This window comes from Siphateles boraxobius, unplaced genomic scaffold (genome assembly GCF_051911475.1).
Source record: "Siphateles boraxobius isolate OS27281-9 unplaced genomic scaffold, OSU_SipBor_1 31, whole genome shotgun sequence".
In the NCBI taxonomy this organism is placed as follows: Eukaryota; Metazoa; Chordata; class Actinopteri; order Cypriniformes; family Leuciscidae; genus Siphateles; species Siphateles boraxobius.
Window position 1 is genome coordinate 773,535 of NW_027508931.1, and position 19,085 is coordinate 792,619.

Below are 19,085 nucleotides of genomic sequence, written 5' to 3' on the forward strand. Positions count from 1 at the left end.
GCGACGAGTGCTGCTTTCTAGATGAACATCACAGTTAACAGTCAAGTCATTCGGTATTACTAACGAGACTGGGAGAATCTAGTGTTTTTAAATTCATTTATGCCATTGATCGTGTGACTCTTTGAACAGACTCTTTTTATATTATTGTCAAATCATGCATCATGCCAGAGAACATGATCATCAGGTTTTGAACAAACTTATGGAGTGTTCATGCTGCTCAAGCGCTGCTGCCATTAAAGCAAAAGGGCAACAAACCAAAATACTAAGACATTCTGAAATTCCTATTTTCCTCATATTTGTGTAAAAATGTATTACTAAATACAATAATTTTTTTAATTAAATGTTATATATATATATATATATATATATATATATATATATATATATATATATATATATATATATAACATTTAATTAAAAAAATATATATACACACAATGTTTTTGTAATAAAATTGTATATTTAATTTTTAAAAAAATGCACACAAATATGAAACTATTGTCTTACTATGCCTTTTTGCAGATATTAGTGTTTGTGTGATATATATAGACTAAAAAATTGTATTACACAAATAAAAATAAATATTCATTATTACAACATTGTGAGGGTGAGAGGCTGACATACCAAAACTCTGTTCTCTGCTCGTCCCTTGAACTGGTTGATTTGCACCAGACTCATGAACTGAACCCTTTGTGGCTTCAGATACTGAATTATGCCTTCTGTAAATCAAGCATAGAACCATTTATGCAGAACTGCATATCACTCTAAAAAAACCTAAGCACTGCACTATAATGCTATCACATCATTAGATAAAAAAGTATGCCCACATTTCTGTAGCATGCTCTGATTGAAGTATTGTATAAGAACCTTACCTTTGAGGCAAAATGGGACCTCTGTCAGCGCCGCCATAATGTCTGCTCACTATGTCAGAGGCAACAGGGTGAAGACAGGCCAGCACTGGCAGTGTTAGATACACTCTTGAACACACACACACACACACACATCCTGCTGCTTTATGATACATGCTTATGGGGGAAAACCACAGTACAGAGAGTACAGGTCTGAGACAGGATGTGACACCTGAACTGCATGAAGAGCATCCTATCGCAGTCACCTCAAGATGTGCAGTTTCTCACATAGTACAATCATTTCAATCCCAATACAGATTAAATATATCTGCTTGCAAATGTAGTAAAACTCCAGTCAGGGGTTTTGCTGTCCACTTAACACAGATGTATGGAAAAAAACAAATGCTGCACCTGTAACCTTTACTCTTTAAGATACACTGATGGCTAGATGCTAAAAAATAAAACTGCTAAATGGACATTTTTCTACTCAGCATCTCCCTCTAGTGGAATGTACAGTAGGAAATTATGATAACCCTTTCAACTAAAATAGTATCTTGTTGCTATCCTGAAAAGTGCCGTACATTTTTAAATTAGGTGAAAACAAAGCACTACACAATTCTAAGATAATTTCCACTCCATTGCTGAAACAATATTTAATGTTTCAGCTACTTGGCAGATAAAAAAAGAAATAAAAAAAGACAATTTAAAAACTATTTTAAACCTTCGTTTAAATGCAAGATTCTTTTTTTCCCTGTTGTAACTTTGCACAGAATAAAACAATCAGTGATTTTTTCAAGTAGCAAACAAGTGCATCATGATGGAATAACAGACAAACATTGATAAGGACAATATTTTTTATTAGCTGTACAGCAATACATTCTCCACACCAGCTTACCTTATAGGCCCTCTATATACCCTCACGGCCAAAATAAATGTCTTTATAAAGGTTGGGTTTTCTGACCATTGTAAAATTCAAATAGTACAGCTAGGTTTAAAAAAACAAAACAAAAAAAAAACCATTAACCTAGAATTAAGAGCTTAAAAAAAAAGCAATTTAAATGCAATTAGTTGGAGGAAAACTTCATTCTGAATCTGAAAAACAAATGATCAGAAATAAGGACATTGCTCTTTTGAACAAGTGACAACTTTTTACAAATATCCCATCCAAGCTTCCTCTTCTAGAAACAGTTCATATCAAAATAGCTTCCTTGAACACTCGTATTAAACTTTCTTAAATTAAATGTGGTCTGAAAAACCTATTGTAAACTTGAAGTCTCCTTCCAGAATCCCATGAAATTAACAACTCATGTCACAAACAGTTTAATATTAGGGGTGGTTGTTGGGAACACGACCACATCAAAACGGATCAAAATGATTGGAGTCATGCACGTTGCTGTACCTGCCCAGTTCTGTCCCTTTTCTTCCTTTAACAAAAGCTAGAACAAAATCCAACAAGGAAGCCTATTCGTCAGGTGGAACAATATTAAAGCCACTCATAAAAAGACTAAGCAACCCCTCCCCATCAAGCGACTTGAGCAAACTCAAATGCAACGATTCAGGCTACAGAAGGACAGAAAGAAAAGGGGTTATGCAGCCTACATGATTGTTCAGGCTTTAATTTTTCTGCCACCAATCATTTGAAAGCCTTCCGTGGCATGTTTCCAAACTACGGTTAAAAGCCATTACCCTAGCATTCAAGGTCATCAATTCACTAGAAAAGATTAAAATGTTCATAATAAAACAGAAAATAAAAATTATTTACAAGCAAGACTAGCCAAGATTACCTTTTTTGTACAAATGTATCAACTGCAGGGTTTTTTTTTTAAACATATGGATGGATGTCATCGTCCCTGGCATGATAATTAGGCGGCTACATTTCTACGCTCCCTAACATTATCATCTGTGACCAGTGAAAGAGCACATGAGGAACAAACAGCGAAAAAAGTCATCATAAATGTCAAACATTGAGAGGATTTTCTTGGACAGAGGGGGTAAAAACACCCATTTCTACAGCAGTGATAGCGATTCTAGATAGCAAGGTTTGACCAGGCACAAAATGATATAGTTTCTCAATATTGCCATGGTTATGTCAGATTTGAATTGACAAATGAAGACAGAAGGTTAGCTGGGTAAAGAAAAGTCTAGATGCATGTATTATACCACGTTGTGTCAGAGACATTTCTGCTCTCAAAAATCATCTGGCCTCTCCAAGTACACAGCAAAAATAAATCCGCAGTTGAACTACTGGTGTGATAGAAACAGTAGAAAAGCGCAGCTTTGTGATCGTCATGAGAAGAAAAAAATGTAAGAACTTTAGGACATTGATAATTTGGAGTTTTATAGGAAAAAGAAGTGGAACAATGGAGTCTTTAAGAAATTTGATGCAGGACATGAGGCCTTAGCGTGGAATTAAAGGGGAGGGAGAGTATGTGAGCATGTGTGTATATGTATATAATAAGGGGACACATAAGGGGATGTGCATATAAGCAAGCATGTGTGATCAGCCTGTGTGTCCACACGCATCCCCAGATCACCGGTCCATCATGCTAAGGATCATTTCAGGAGTAAGATCACCATTAGGTGCAGCTTCAGGGACAGCTAGCTGCACTGTTTCTACACCAGCCTCGACTGCCTCCACTTCCTCCACCACTGGCTGGGCAGCTACAACTACATCAGAGCCCTCGGGCTCCTTCTTCACGATGATGTTCTCAATGGCCCCTGTGCTTTCATCCTCCACCTGGATAATGGCAGCAGCTGCTAGGAGAAGCAGAGAGGGTAATTTAGTTTAACCCTGCTAAAACATTTTGAATGGTTTGTCTACATACAGATTCACACAGTACCTGTGGTGGTTTTGGTGACAGACTTTGTAGGAGAGGCCTTGGGTGCATTCTTGGGGGGTCTGCCCCGTTTCCTCTTAACGGGAGGTTCAGCTGGTGCAGGGATGGGAACGCTGGGTGGAGCCTGTTCCACATCCATCTGTTCATCGTCGAGAAGCTCATCCTCTTCCTCTTCATCAATGTCATCAAGGTCAGGTTCTCCATGCTCATCTGAGAATTTCAGGCGACAGTTAAAGCTTTCATAAAACCATTTAGAGTGATGCTTTACATTAAGCACATAAATCATACACATTTCATTCTAATAATCCACGTGTTAAAACAGGTTTAGATAACTTAGGGCGTTTCACACCTGAAAGTCCGCACCAAGGTCCGAACCAAAGTTCACATTTTGATACATTTTACACTTTCAGAAAGTTTTGGTTTGGTTTCACACGAACATTTTATCGTCGCCGGCAGTCCGAACCATACAGAAATGCTTTCACACTAGAAACGAACCAAACCTTTGTTCAGTTTGATCCGGACCGAGACTACCTCTTTTCGTCGGACCAAATTTCATCTGTTTGGTCTGGACTGTGGTCCGGGGGAGGTTTCACACCTGCAATTTTGATTCGGACCAAACTGAAAAGTCCAAAAGTCCGGACCAAACAAGGTAGGTGTGAAAGGGCCCTTAGTTATCTTAATAGTTCTTAATCAAGTATTTCTTCAGCTACTAAAGTCACACCAGCATAGTAGCAGAACAAGCTACTCACCGCTATCATCGTCGTCGTCATCATCCTTTCTAGAGCGCATCTTCCTCTTTCGGCCACCACGAGCCCTTTTGGGTGGAGTTCCGTTCTCTCCATCAGCAGAATCCACACCAGTGCAGTTCTCTGCATGTCTGGCCATGGTATTCTGTTAAAAGTGTAAAAAAAAGAAAAAAGTTAAACACTGATTACTGTACCATAAAATTCATCTGACCTCTTTGAAATGTACCATACCCTGCGAGTGAAGGTCTTGCCGCACTTGGTGCAAACAAAGGATGTGGGTACAAAGTTGGGATCATGGTAGCGCCGAAAGTGCATATCCAGGAGCTGTTTCTGTCTGAAAGTCTTCTCACATTGGCTGCAGGCGTATGGCTTCTCCCCAGTATGGGTGCGCTTGTGCATTACCATGTGACGCTCCTGTTAGCAAGGAGAAGAGTAAATTAAATAAATCAAAAAGATTTTCAAACACTGCAATTAACAAATTCTTATGCTGAACAAGTAAAACCATTTCATAAGCTGTCTGACCTGACGGCATGCATAATCACACTGGTCACACTTGAAGCGTTTCTCATTTTTGTGGGACTTCTGATGCTGGATTAGAGCATAGCGCTCATGGAACACCGCATCACAGTAACGACATTTTCTGCCCTGCTCAATGTAGGAATGCTGCTTACGGAGGTGCACACCTGCAATCGGCACAAATTAAAAATTTAAACTGCAATAGACCACAAGTATGCTCCAAGCTGTCATTGCCATTAAAAAGCCCACTATAATTATCCATTAAAAACTACCAAATGAAAAATAAATTTTACCGAGATCGCTCTTGCGAGCAATAACTGTGTCACAGTGAGGGCAGTGAAATTTTGCCACATTTTCTGTGTGCTTCTGCAGAATGTGCATCTTCATGGTACCACTCTGGGTAAAACGTGCATGACAGATATAGCACTCATAGGGCTTTTCTCCTGTAGGACAGAAAAAAAGAGAGACTTTTTCATAAAGTCAATTCTATTTAAATAAAAGACTAAAAAAAATTGTCCGCAATAATTTAAGAGAAATGGTATGTTCTGCTGACCTGAGTGGGTCCTCATATGTCTCTTCAGCTTATAGGTATCTCTGCTGGCATAGCTGCACAGACTGCACTGGAACGGCCGTTCTCCAGTGTGGGAGCGAATGTGCCGCTTCAGTTTGCTAACCTAAAATGTGTCAAAGTTCAGTTAAATTCAGGCACAATAGAGCGAATCAAAAAGGGCATGCATTTTTCCAAAAAATCTAATTGCGATGCTATAATACCAACCTCTACACTAGCATAGTCACACATGGAGCACTTGAATGGTTTCTCGTGAGTGTGCTTGTAGCGTCTGTGTCGCACCAGCTCTCCACTGGTGACGAAGGCCATGTCACAGTCAGTGCACTTATGTGGTCTGGTGCCTGTCAGAAAGATTAAAAGGTTGGTTCAATTTCGAATTCCCACTAGACAGCCGATATTTTTCTTTCCACTAATGGATTGAAAGGAGATCATGTACCTGTGTGGGTGTTGAGATGGTTCCTCAGCAATGTCACAGTCCTGAAGGCTCGTCCACAAAGATGGCACTTGTGAGGCCTCTCATCTGTGTGGCTCTTCATGTGGCGATCCAGATTGGAACGGCGTGGGCAGGTGTAACTGCACAGCTCACACTGGAATGTCTTCTTAACACCTGTATGCAGTGGAGAAAATCCAGTGATTTAGTAGACCTGGTACAGATCTAACATTGAGATTATATGTTTATATTATGCAAGACCCTGTTCATTTTGTATGCATCACACATTCTCACCTTTCTTCTTGATTTTGGTTGGTTTAGGTGGTTTCATATTACCCACAACTTTCTCAGCATTGACTTCAGAAAGCAGTCCCTCCTGCTGCTCCTCCTCAAAGTCATACACAGACACGTCCATGTCTTTATCGCCCTCCGTATTGTAGCGCAGCTTGCTTTTCTTAGTCTTCTTAGCCTTTTTAACAGGGGGCGTGTAATCTGGATCTTTGGACCATGCGGGGTCTTCATTTTGGGCTTCAGCCATCTCCTCCTCCTCCTGCTGTGGAGGCTGATCCTCTTGGGCCTGGAGCTCATCTTGCTCCACAGTTTCCACTTCTCCATTTGCACCCACCTTGACCACCTGTAATAGAAGATATAACATTTAAATTCACCAGAGTCAGAGCCCATAGCATTTAAAACTGTAGTCTGTTCAAAGCAGAAATTATGGCCAACCTGGAAGCCCTCTGGCAATGGCAGGGTATGACAGATGACTGGCTCCCCATCTTTAGGCATGGCAGTGGCATCAACCAGTGTCCCTTGCAGCTCTTCCACAGTGGCAGCAGTGACGGGGACAGCAGAAACAGGCACCTGCACTAGCTGCAGCTCTCCCAAGCCCAACTGCTGCTCTTCCATGTTCACCACCTGCAGGGTGATGATCTGGGTGTCATCGACAGTTGTGACTGTGGCTTCATGGGCAGCACCAGCCACACCAACAGGTGCTCCGACAGCAGCCTCCATGACTTCAGTCTTCATCTGGAGTAGGGCAGGGTCCAGGGAGTCCATCACCATCATCTCCACACTGCTGTTGACATTAACTACACTCTCGACCAACTGTTGCTGGGCCTCCACCACAGACTGTCCTTCAATCTGGACTTGCTCTAACCCAGCAGCATGCAACAATTCAGCTCCCACTTCCTCATCTTCTCGCCGCCTTTGATATGTCTTACATTCCTTGGCCTTGAAAGCATCCCCTGCATCTTCCACCACCGCCTCAGTCGGTCCCCCTTCCATGGGTAATACCTATTGCAATTAAAAGCGAAAAGATTAGAATGCAACACTAGATGCAAGACACTAAAGTTTTCCTACCTGACTGCAACCTGCAGTGTTTACTTACATACACACACTGAGACAGGCTGCTATCAACCTTGCAAAAGGTGAACAAAAGAGTTGAGTTGGCACTTCCATAGGCATCCATGACTTTGGTGTTTGTATAGAGTACTGTGAGTTTACCTGCATCAAAAAGGAATACTTCATCTCTCTACCCCTGCCTTCACCACTTTCTGCCTCCGATGAATGTGCTACCTGTCTCAACTCTGCTTCTTACTACCTAGCTCAACCTGTTGGGATGCAAACAAATCAATCCATCAATGTGCAAACCAAAACATACTTTTTTCTTGAACACACCCCTCTTTGGGGTTAAATATACCCACTAATATTATAGTGTGTATTATATATATATATATATATACATATACATACACATACTATATAGCATAAATACACACACACACATATATATAAAGTTTCCTAACACATTAATACATAACCTCGGAAAACTTGCAACTTGAACGTGAGTTCTATAAAACAAAAACAAAGTCTTGCACTCTTGATTCGAAGCCAGAAAGCATCATCTTAACCGATTCTCGCTTCTACTTCCTCATGATCGCGCGCATTTGGCAACCAACCCATTAAACCGACAAAATGTGTCCCACTATCCTTACCTTCACACGTTTTAAAACACCCTTATGATTTTTCACAGCAAGAGGGCATTCTGCGATGGTTAATCGTGTTTTTGTACCACTACCAGTCGGGTTGTAGAGGGAGCTCTCTTCAGTTTTTATCCCTTCAGTCGTTTGTTGCTTGAGGTTAGTCTTTCAAGAGTGAGCGGTCGCACCGAGACCAACGACTGCGGCGATCCGGCTGTTTTCAGGCGATAAACGCTGGGATTCGGGGAGTGTAAGGCGAGGCTCGGTATTGCTTATCGAAAATGGCTATCCTTATAGTTTGGCTACGGCATCTTCCTCGTTTGATTTTAACCTGCGCAACACGCTAGCATAGACGACAGGACATATGCTAAATCAAAGACGCAGTTATTTTTTATTCAACGTAACGTTAGACTTAAACACGTCATTTTGGATTTCAGTTGTGATAAGGACCAAAGAGCGAACAGAGGCCATCGTAATGGGACTTTATTATCGCCGAACCGGTTCAATGTTTCATCGTCTCGGGTTTGAATTTAACTGCTCGAGGAGGGGCGCGAACAGAGTGATAGGCGCGAGCTAAATTATGTTTTACGGCTTAAAATAGTACATATTACGAGTAAAACCTCGCGGATTTGACGTTTGTGTGTTTAGGTGATTGTTCTTAACTGTTTGGTCCATGTATGGTTGGAAATTGGTTAACTTTAAGATGCATATTAGCTGGTTGGCTAAGTGCGCGTGCAGAAACGGCGGGTTTCTAAAGACAGGAAACAAAGAGAAGAAACAGAAAATGGACGCCTGGCCTAAAGATTGAAGCAAACATCCTGGCGTTAAATAATGACATCGTGGTGAAATACCGTCTGATATAGTATTAATAGTGCTTAATAATCAGGCTGAAGCCCGAACTTCTGGGTTATAAATGTTTTTTGCTAAATTTTCGATAACGATAGAGGGAGACAAACACCCCCCGCCAGCCGCCTGCACTGGGAGCCCCATCGTGACACCTAGAGGCCGATTAAAGCTCCTGCAAAACTCCCCCCTTTCGGAAAAGTAGCGCTGTTTTACCTGCGTTTGGTGATTTGCTCTCGCGTTGAATTCGACAGAAAGCCCAGGGTTTGTTCTTCCTTTAGGACGAGACGGAGTAATATTGCGTCCTTCACCTCCGGCGGTTTTAATCCTCTCCCGCTTTTGCAGAGTAGGCTCCGCACAAAATGGCGGCCCTTAGCGGCCTTTGCGCATGCGCTTCACGCAGGGGGGCGGTGGCGAGGGGGAGGGCTGTAAACAAAAGCAGTGTGCGGATTGGCCGTGTGGGGCGCTACTTTTGAATTACGGGATGTGGGCTTTTTTTAGACGTTAAGTCAAATTTGTATCAAAGTATGTTTAACGTTGCAGTATCTGATCCTCTCATTACAATATAAGAAGGTATTAGAAGAGAATAGAATATCTTAACTGCGTTCCCACACTCCCAAATTGGAAATATCAGTGTGAAAGACTACAAAATGTGTAGATTGTCGATTAATCTTAAAATATAGTTTTTTTGTATACAGTACATATAAAACACACACACACACACACTATATTTTTTGACTCCTCTGTTATGTAATACTGTTTTGATGTTGATTCCTTTATTATTGAATTAGTCTATTTGCGCATGTGTGCATACATGTGGAAATGCTCAAAATATGTAATCCCTTTATTTATTTTTTGTGACAAAGTACAAATAACACATTTGTAAATGAACAAATCAGGCAAGTTTTAGTGTTCATAATTTTAATAGTTTCCTTTACAGTTGATGTCAACAATATCCTTGTCCGACAATATACATATTTAGAGTAAATAAAAAAATCATAAGTAAATCAGTTATTTAATGCTGCACAATCTGAGGATAATAATGAAAAATATATTTAAATCTGTTCTGCAGTTTCCAATCCTAAACTGCAGTCTTGAGTTTTAAATAAAGTCTATCTATCTCATTCTCTTGCTCCCCATACTAATTTGAGGCACTTATACACTGAAGAGGCGTTTGTCATATTGAAGCCTGAAACAGATTGAACTGGAAAATAATGTTATTTAAAAACAAATGAACCTTCCCTGGTTTCAACTCAGAACCTTTCAGTCTAGCAGCACTGGAGAAATGCTCTGAGTCAAACATGGTTCATGGCCACTCTAAAGTTCACAAGCACAGAGAGGTTGTCGGAACCTATTTCAAAAGGCAATATTCACAACTGTTTACAGCTTTCACTCCATAATAATGATGACATCTTTAAGAATGAATAAAAAAAATGAACAGCTTCACCACTTTTACAGCAGATATTACATTGCCAGTGGCTTAAATGTGAAGTGCATGTTGAATCAAATCAGATCTGCATTTGTCATTGAGCATTTAAACATTTAAACTAAATTACAACACAAAACATTTACACTTCCAATGGGATATAGATATATATTCTGTATCAGTAAAGTATATGACAGTATGGAATGGCACTGTTACACTTTTATGGCAACAAAGTCCCTATGAAAGTTTGGGATTAATAAAGAAATATTTTCCAAGATCCCCATCCTACTTTCTGTGGTGTGACCTCAGCTATCAACATACATTCTCCAATCAATATGTACACACACATAAGCACTCTTCACAAAGTGGTCAATCATATTCTCTGTGTACTCTGCAGCTAGTCACTGCCTACTTGCATCAATAAAGTGAAAATATTACATTATCTCATATCACTATCAGTCATCACTTGTATTGCTGACGAGGGTCCAGCTTCATTCCACGAATCATGAAGGCAACACCATTGGGCCAAAACTTAAGGCAGCAAAACGTTGTTTATAAACCCACACCCACCTATGTATCTTACCTCCTCACTTTACAGTAGTTCATCTTAGGTCATGTCCAAAATATGAATAACATACAGACCGAAATACAAGTCCTCTTGTCTAATGATTGTAAAACATTCGTCCATGTCTTTGAGGACAATGCTGACACTCTATCTGTAAGAGTGTGATCACGCTGATTTGTGTCATTTAAAACTGTTTGATAGTATTGTGCATTTAATAGTTTGTAATTGGCATGATCGTGACAGTGAGGATACTGAGACACAAGTACATTGTTTTCAACAAGTATCGGCCAGTTGATTGTGTTAGAAAGCCGTACTGGCCATACTGCCGGGTGCAAAAATGCGGGACATTCCATCTTGTGAGGACTCAAGGTGTCGATGGGCCATCTTCCCCTCCTCACCTGTAATTAAAACAAATGAAATGGAAATAAGATGCATTGTCCTCCTCTTTAAAATGACAATAACTTTTGACTACATTTTTTTGGCATTTAATTGGAAAATCACGATCACAAATTATGTTCATAAACTGTTCAAAACTTGTATTTTTCTGGACCTGGAATTAAATTCTGATCTTTCCAGTTTTTCCATGGCTCACTGTTGGACCACTTTTGGGACACATTTTTTTGCAGCAGATCCGTGCTTTCAGTTTCATTACTGATCTTTCCTTTACCAGTCCATTTTCTGTTGTTTAGTTGATTCAATGCTTACCTAGCACAAGCAGAGCTTGTTTGGCAGCATCCCTCACATCCTCTTTATCTGTCCGGCACAGATACACCAGCTGCTCAATGCTCTCTTTGGCCTGTGATGCACAAACACAGACAGACACTTTACTTAAAGTCCTCCACCAACACTGAGGTGTGATGCTGCATACAATCTGATTCCCACTCAAATCACTACAGCATATCTAAGTTATGAAGTTATGCAAGCATATATATATAAACAATGTAGGAAAAAGTAAATGTTGATTGAGTGGCACTGAGTTATTGAGGAGAGATGTTTAGCCATGCATGAACTGACCTTCAGACATGCAAGAGCTTTACATCCACACACTCGTGTCTCAACGCCTTCATCCTCCAGCAACTCTAGACAGCTCACCAGCGCCTGAGACAGAACAATAATGAAAGACACAGAGAGGATTCAATCTAAACCCTTTCTGAATAACAAAGCATTTAATGGTGATGATTAGGGATGCACAAATATTAACATTCTGGCATTCATGTTATGGGGGATTACTGATAAATGGTCAGTATTCAAATTATACATATATATACACTGTTTTGCCTAAAACATTAAATAACACAATAAAAAATATAACACTAAAAACTAAAATCTATCATTTTAAATGCTACTAGTGAATTTAGGCACCACAGCATTATGTACAATGCAGTACAGAATGAAAAATGCATGTTCTTTCCGACATTTTCTAAAGATTACATTTAACAGTGCAAAATTAATAGTGTTTTTTAAGATTAACTTTAAGTGAGCATTAGACAATATTATTTTAGTATCACTGATGAACTACTATAGTGTTTTTTACTTTTATGTTTCCTGTTTTCATTTTAATTGGAGTCATTTTGTTGTGTTTATGTAGTTTTAGTTAATTTGGTACTTAAACTATACAATAGTGAGGAAAAATTGCCTTTGCGACTAGCTGAAATAAAATAGTATTTATTATTATTATTTATTTAGTTATTATAATATTTTTATTATTTTATGTAATTTTAGTAATATAAAAAATATATATAAGGTTTTAGTTTTAGTTAATGAAAATAACCATGGCATTAGACGACAGAAAAGGTCATCTAAATTTAAAAATAGGGGAAATTTGGCATTTAGCATAGAAAAGTTTGGAGACATTTTGCAGAATTAATGTTCTCATGGCTTATACATAAACTTGTGATATTTCTTTTGTAGAAAGGTATTTTGTTTTTAGCTTGAGCCTATACTTAATTATTATGTTTTGAAAAAAAAGTAAATAGCCATTATAAACAAGTGGAACATGGATAAATAACCATGGATGCGCAAGTTCCTGAAGTTCATTTGACCTGCAAATCTGTTGAAATATTCACCACCAAAAGCACAAACAGAGTTTTTGCAGTAGGATGGTTAAGCGCACTTCTTACCCTCTCCCTGTGGCGGGTTTGGTCCGCTAGACTCCGCAGCAGGGAACTGGCAGCACTGCACACTTTCCCCCTCGGGTCCCTCAGCAGCAGACTGACTGCCCGCAAGCCCTCCCTCTTCAGACTATACTCTGGAGGCTTCTTCAAAGATTTTACCAGAACATCTTGATCTCCAGACTGCAGGCATTGAACTAGCCACACTGCAGGAGAAGGAGACCGAAACAGAGACATGGATGAAACGGATACACTGCAGAGAAAACATGAGGCGGGGGAGGAGTGGACAGATGCACAGAGAAACCACAACGACAGAGAGGTTGAATGGGGGTGTTGGGAGGGGTTGATACTACTCCAGATGCGTTGCAGATCACTCGTGCTAATGAATGTTATAGACCATTAACATAAGGGCGCTCACAATTCACAACAATCTGCAGCAACAAACATCAGCGACAAAAACATTGCTCATTTTCAATGAAAGATCTCAATTTGTAATAAACTTTCAGTGTAAATTGGAAAAATTTGCATTCAATACCATTTCTGATCACTTTTTCTCTCTCTAGCATCCAGCACTCACTCAAGTCTTGTTACACGGAGTTATTTTAATGCTGGAGGTCCCAAATGGCTGTACTGTTGTGTTGGTCAAATAAGGTGTTTTTTCTGCTGAATGCCGTAACATCATTGGTGAGCTGTAAACTGTTTTTTTAAAACTACCCCCTGGTTTCACAGACAAAAATTAAGCTTAGTCCTAGACTAAAATGTGTGTTTGAGCTGTTTTAACTGACAGCAACTTGCACTGACATATCTTAAAATGTCAGTGCCATTGTTTTGTCTCAAGGCACATTTATTAAAGCTACTTAAATTTCCTTATTGAACTAATCCTGCTTAATATAAGCCCTCTCTGTGAAACCAGGCCCAAGTAAAATAAGATGTAATTCTATTTTGAAAACAAATCTGTTTTGCCACTAAAAATATATAATCTGGAGGAGAAATAGTTTGCATATTGTTTGTGATTTTTTTCTTACCCATTTGGCAAATAGTGTTCTGTTTTTAAAGGACCATCTTTAAAATATATTGTTAGATTTAGGCCTAATAATAAAACTGTACATGCCATACAACAATAAATCTTGATTTACTCGGTTTAAAATAAAATGGGGTTGGTAAGCTTTTTTATGTTTTTGAAAGTCTTATATGCTCACCAACGCTGCATTTGTTTGATCAAAAATACAGTAAAAACAGTAATATTGTGATATAATATTACTATTTTTTTCTATTTTAAATTGACCCTATTATGCTTCATGCCGTGTGTTATATAGCTGTTTGTGAATGTAAAAGTCTGCAAAGTTTTAAGTTATTCAGACCAATCAGAGCAGAGGTGGCTGGCGTAAAGGAGGGGTTTAGAGAAACTGAATCTTCGAATGAACCTTTTCAGACTCTTTGAGAAATTAGGTAATGTGCAAACTAAGTATTTTAAGAGAAAATTAAAGAGTTTTTTTACCTAAAAAAAAAATACAGTAAAAACACTAAAATTGTGAAATATCATCACCATTTAAAATAGCTGTTTTCTGTTTTAATATATTTTAAAATGTAAGTGATGCAATTTTCAGCATCATTACTCCAGTCTTCAGTCACATGATCATTCAGAAATCATTCTAATATGCTGATTTGGAGCTCAAGCAACATTTCTTATTATTATCATGTTATCAAGTTGTGCTGCTTATATTTTCGTGGAATTTGTATTTCAAGGTTCTTTGATGAATAGAAAGTTCAAAAGAGCAGCATTTATTTACTCTAACTTTTGATCAATTTAATGTTTCCTTGCTGAATAAAAATATAATAAAATGATATGTATTATTAAGTCAAATTATTTAAAATTATATATAATAAATGTAAATTTACCGTAGAAAAATCTTACTGACTCCAAACTTGTGTGAACTGTAGCACAAGATTCTCTGAAATCTTACATTTATCTGAGAAGCAAATTGTGTATTTTCTTTAAGGATGTTTAAATTTTTTACTGGTCGATTTGTCGCTGCAAATGACTGTCCATGTACACAGCCCTTCATCTGGCCCTCAAATGTACCTTCTTCAGCCAGCTCAGGAATGTGTGTGTCCAAGTCATTCACCCCCTCTGCTTCCAGGTAGCTCCAAAACTGGAAGAGTGTGAGAGTCTCTTTGGACGCACCTCCTGCACGCCTGGGCAACTTTCTCTCCAGGATCCGCTCCAGCAGACGAAGAAACACTAACACACACACACACACACACACACATAAGTTCAGTGTAACAGAGTGTCAAAAGATAATCTGATTAGGTCTACTGAAATTTAGTTCACGGTCTCATCAGAAACAATGATCAGCAGGAGATTATATACTTCCAGTAGATGCAATACAGGAAGTTATAGTTAAGGTTGTAATTTATGTTGATTAATGGATTCACTGAACAGCGATTTCAATTTAGAAACCAATCAGCCAATAACTCATTTCCGGTGCTTGTTCATGCATTAATACACTACAGCCACACACATACCTGTGTCTGTGAAGCCGACTCCTCTCTCTGGGAGTCTGCTGGCGTAAGCATCACTGAGCGCCTGTAAGAAGGCCTCTGTGGAGGTGCTGTACACACTGCAGCCATCCGTGCACTGCCGCCATAGCAACACAGCCCCTTGGCACTGATCTAACTGAGGAACAACTGCTCCGACAAACAAAGAGAATGTAAGAAAAAGAGGTGGTTGTGAGGAAAAAGTACTGGCAAATTCGTGAAATAACATTCTGTTGTATAATGTAAGATCTGTGACACATGACAAACAATGTATGAACTTTTGCACAGATTAAATAAGAGTATATAGTTGAGATAAAAAGGAAGCACCACAGAGAGAAAACTGAGGTAAAGTAGTAATATAACGGTTTAATTTAAAAACCTGCGAGACTCACCCTCCTCTGGTTGGATGACTCCGCCCCTCGAGTCCTTCACAACCCATCGTATGAGCTCGAGGACTCTCGCCTCCCTGAGAAGTCGGTCCAGAGCGTACATCTCCCCACAGCGCAGAGGCCCGAATGTGCCTAACCTCTGTTTACAAAAACAAAACACAGAGTATGAATACAGACGCTCAGACACAGTGAAAACACTTCAAACATAAAAATTCCCTGTGTTAACAGTAGTAATTATATATATATAATACTAAGAACCGTCTTCTATTTTAATATATGTGCTAATTAATCTATTTAATCCCAATTAATCTCTCTCTCACACACACACACACACACACACATAAATATTTAGACAAACACTCAAAATGTTAATTTAAGACTTTTTTACTTTAGACATCCTTTACAATTTTAGAAATTATTATTATTATTGAAGATTATTTATTCAAGAAGTGAATTATTACTTATTATAAGAAGAAGAACATTAATACTTCTGTGGGTTATAATGTATTTACACTTATGCTTAATAGAAACAAAACAGAATTCTGCACACATTCCGATTATTCTCATATATGTGTAACCAAATGCCCATGTGAAGTACACTAACTGACCAGAAGCTGTGAGCTGCAGTTCTTCAGATGAACCAGCAGGGTGTGATCTAGAGCCGGGCAGCCCGTGCTTAGAGGACCGGAGGGAGTGTCCCAACATCGTGCCTCACAGCCCTCATCCTCTCCTGCGCTCTCCACAGCCGCTGGACGCTCCTCTGCGCTGTATCAGTCAAAACATACATAAGAACAAACACACGTCAAACAAGAGCAGAAAAATAGCCAAAACGTTTTCAGAAGAAGAGTAAAGAGACTGCACTGAACATAGATAAAGCTGTGAAGTCATTTGTTCAAACTAACAGTTTTCTTTCAAGGCACTGGGTGGCAGTAGTGTCACGTAACATTATACAAGCAATGTATTTTGATGAAAAACCTTGGTTGAACTTGGTTTCTTTCTCTTTTTTTTACTATAAAATACCCATTGGCAGCAGAAAGGTGAGACATTTCTTAAGTTCTGACCTGTCTGTCACACTCCGCCTCTCGCCATCCTCCTCCTCCTCTTCCTCTAAGTCTGATGTATTGAGGAAGTCAAAGCTTCCAAGAGCCGTCTCAACTGTCAAACTGACACTGGATGAGCGACTGCGACTTCGTACCTGCAGATACACACATTTGCAAACTATAAATCTTGTTAGTTTTATAACTTATTAAAACTGAAAAACTCTTAAAGAGTAAAATGTTTCAAAAGATCATTGAAAACTACAATCAAATTATTTTTATTAGCTAAAAGAAGCCCCAGATTTTAAAGAGGTAGTTTGTCCAAAAATACAATTTTAGTCATCATTTACTCATTTGACGGCAGACATTGACTTCCATAGTATATTTTCCTACGATGGAAGTCAATGGGCCAACATTATTTAAAATATATATTTTTTGTGTTCAACAGAAGAAAAACTCATACAGGTTTGGTACAACTTGGTGGGTGTGAAAGTGATAACATTTTTGGGTGAACTATCCTTTTAAGGCCTAAAGTTCTAGGCTGAATTGTTGATTACACGATATTATTGTCAATACCACAGTGAATATTCAAGCAAAAATCATGTTTACAGCAATACATTTCCAATTGAAGTTATTTGGGTAAGGCACTGCACAGAATTATGTTAAATACACACTGTTCTAAAATATAGCCAGATATTGTGAACATGAGGCTTGTATGATAGAATCATGAACTAACTTTGTCTGTGCAAGTTACTGGTACATCCAATCTGCACATTTTTTATGTTAAACTCTTCCAAAATACCTTGAGCAATATACTTCTATTGAAAGTGCAATACTGCAATTGTAGTGTTTTTTTTGTTTGTTTGTTTTTACAAATCGAGGAGCAATTATATCTGTTAACAACATTACAGTGAGGGTCAATAGAGCTTAACTTGTAAAACCTGGAACATTCATCAGGCCAATTCTGGAAAAAGAGATGCATTGTGTTTATTCTATGACTAAGGTAAGATGTGCCGGGAAAACCTCCGCTGTAGACACAGGATGAAGCGGTTAATAGTGAAAGCAAGGGGCATATCTTTGATGAACTCTATTGTTCTACAGATGAAGACCAAAGCCTCTGAATCCAAACCTGGATCTGAGACTTTGATGGTTATCGTGGGTCAAGGATACAAGGAACACCCAAAGGCTTTAGTTTTAGAATCTAACATCTCAGTCAGCCAGGAAGAGCTGCACCCTAAGAGGCCATTCACACAGAATGTTTTTTTCCAGTCCACTGCGTTACTTTTCCGCCGTTTTTCAATGCAAACGCACCAGACAGACTTGTTTAACAGTTGCGCACGTCTTTTGCAGCATCCCGTGCATGATGGAACGCTTTAAAAACACAGCGCTCAAGTTAAAATAAGTTAATAAATCCAGACCGAGCGTTTTTTCTGCTCCACTGGCCTACATTTTGCGTTTTTAACAGCAAAAATAAGTTCTGTGTGAATGACCCCTAAATCTGTGAAGCTCCACTGCATGATGGAAAGGTTAAAGGTTAAAGCAACTTTGTCTTCATTTTCAAACTTCTTGACCGTCTCCATCTCAGAAAAGTTTTCAAATGTTGATCAATATAGTGATCTAGATATCTGTCGAAGATGCATTGAGATCGGATCTCAGAGTAACGTTAATGCATATACAGGTCAATGTCACACAAAACAGCGTTCACTATAATGCAGCAGGTTTTTTTGCGTGACAATCAAGGGCGGAGTAGAACGCAGTAAGTTTGCTTTTGCACCTGAAAGTTGCACAGCCATTTATTGTCTGTAAACAATGCACAATTTTTCAACCACATCTGGCCCATATTTTGGGCCCATATTTTGGACCCATATTTTGGACCCCCCAAATAGCGACTGAAAATAGTCTTTAAAAGAAACCCCACCACTTCAAGTCGACATTTTCCATTATAGACTTGTTTTAAATATTGCGTGGGAAACAGATATCTGACAACTTATCCAGGTACTTGTTGCTGACAAGTGAAAACGCACCATGGCCTGATGATACGAACTGCTTGATCAGATCACAGTGATCACATGTTAACGCCAAATGTAAATTCAGTCTAAGTTTAAATAAATTAAATAATAATAAAAAAAAGTATTGATCATATTTTGTATATAACATACTTTTTTCATACAACTTAAATACATGTGAGTTTCCACATCATAAGCATTATTAAAATAATTTATATATTTTTGAAGATAAAAATTATTTCTATA

General features: G+C 38.7%; 3 protein-coding genes across 24 annotated transcripts in view; all 3 read right to left on the reverse strand.

Annotated features, from left to right (window-relative positions):
* Nucleotides 1-1,015, reverse strand: part of carmil2 (capping protein regulator and myosin 1 linker 2) — a 42,153-nt gene extending 41,138 nt beyond the window's left edge. For 2 of the 4 annotated variants that reach the window (XM_077248792.1, XM_077248789.1), the window contains exons 1-2: nucleotides 873-990; nucleotides 625-719 (exon numbers count right to left, since the gene is read on the reverse strand). In XM_077248792.1, coding sequence (XP_077104907.1) covers nucleotides 625-719; nucleotides 873-909 — 132 coding nt within the window. In that variant the 5' untranslated portion in view covers nucleotides 910-990. Of the gene's footprint in view, nucleotides 1-624; nucleotides 720-872 lie in introns of all 4 variants that reach the window. The other 2 variants (XM_077248793.1, XM_077248791.1) reach the window with 2 other exon arrangements.
* A 673-nt stretch (nucleotides 1,016-1,688) lies between these two features.
* ctcf (CCCTC-binding factor (zinc finger protein)) lies at nucleotides 1,689-9,168 on the reverse strand. 12 transcript variants are annotated; one of them, XM_077248814.1, is made up of 14 exons: nucleotides 8,984-9,138; nucleotides 7,449-7,555; nucleotides 7,333-7,362; nucleotides 6,672-7,238; nucleotides 6,240-6,579; nucleotides 5,952-6,122; nucleotides 5,723-5,856; nucleotides 5,501-5,621; nucleotides 5,241-5,390; nucleotides 4,954-5,114; nucleotides 4,663-4,845; nucleotides 4,435-4,576; nucleotides 3,689-3,895; nucleotides 1,689-3,602 (listed from the first exon to the last, which is right to left on the reverse strand). In XM_077248814.1, the coding sequence occupies exons 2-14, from the start codon at nucleotides 7,470-7,472 to the stop codon at nucleotides 3,379-3,381; spliced, it is 2,454 nt and encodes an 817-aa protein (XP_077104929.1). In that variant the 5' UTR covers nucleotides 7,473-7,555; nucleotides 8,984-9,138; the 3' UTR covers nucleotides 1,689-3,378. The 12 variants fall into 12 exon arrangements, with proteins under 12 accessions (XP_077104929.1, XP_077104927.1, XP_077104930.1 ...); XM_077248812.1 differs by having other exon boundaries at nucleotides 1,689-3,605; nucleotides 8,984-9,122; XM_077248815.1 differs by lacking the exon at nucleotides 8,984-9,138 and adding an exon at nucleotides 7,940-8,911.
* A 503-nt stretch (nucleotides 9,169-9,671) lies between these two features.
* ripor1 (RHO family interacting cell polarization regulator 1) overlaps nucleotides 9,672-19,085 on the reverse strand; it is a 69,169-nt gene continuing 59,755 nt past the window's right edge. For all 8 annotated transcript variants that reach the window (XM_077248802.1, XM_077248797.1, XM_077248801.1 and 5 more), the window contains 9 exons: nucleotides 16,858-16,991; nucleotides 16,405-16,561; nucleotides 15,800-15,935; nucleotides 15,396-15,557; nucleotides 14,953-15,111; nucleotides 12,879-13,075; nucleotides 11,773-11,856; nucleotides 11,464-11,554; nucleotides 9,672-11,156 (listed from right to left, as the gene is read on the reverse strand). In XM_077248802.1, coding sequence (XP_077104917.1) covers nucleotides 11,059-11,156; nucleotides 11,464-11,554; nucleotides 11,773-11,856; nucleotides 12,879-13,075; nucleotides 14,953-15,111; nucleotides 15,396-15,557; nucleotides 15,800-15,935; nucleotides 16,405-16,561; nucleotides 16,858-16,991 — 1,218 coding nt within the window. In that variant the 3' untranslated portion in view covers nucleotides 9,672-11,058. The remainder of the gene's footprint in view (nucleotides 11,157-11,463; nucleotides 11,555-11,772; nucleotides 11,857-12,878; nucleotides 13,076-14,952; nucleotides 15,112-15,395; nucleotides 15,558-15,799; nucleotides 15,936-16,404; nucleotides 16,562-16,857; nucleotides 16,992-19,085) is intronic.

What these genes read in the sequence shown, in the direction of transcription:
- ctcf (XM_077248809.1), bottom strand. Translation starts at nt 7,413, where the DNA reads ATGGATGCCTATGGAAGTGCCAACTCAACTCTTTTGTTCACCTTTTGC. An exon ending in TGACGACGACGATGATAGCG is followed by an intron (nt 3,896 to 4,434) that starts GTGAGTAGCTTG and finishes TGAAATTCTCAG; the next exon opens with ATGAGCATGGAGAACCTGAC. An exon ending in TGTCACCAAAACCACCACAG is followed by an intron (nt 3,606 to 3,688) that starts GTACTGTGTGAA and finishes TGCTTCTCCTAG; the next exon opens with CAGCTGCTGCCATTATCCAG.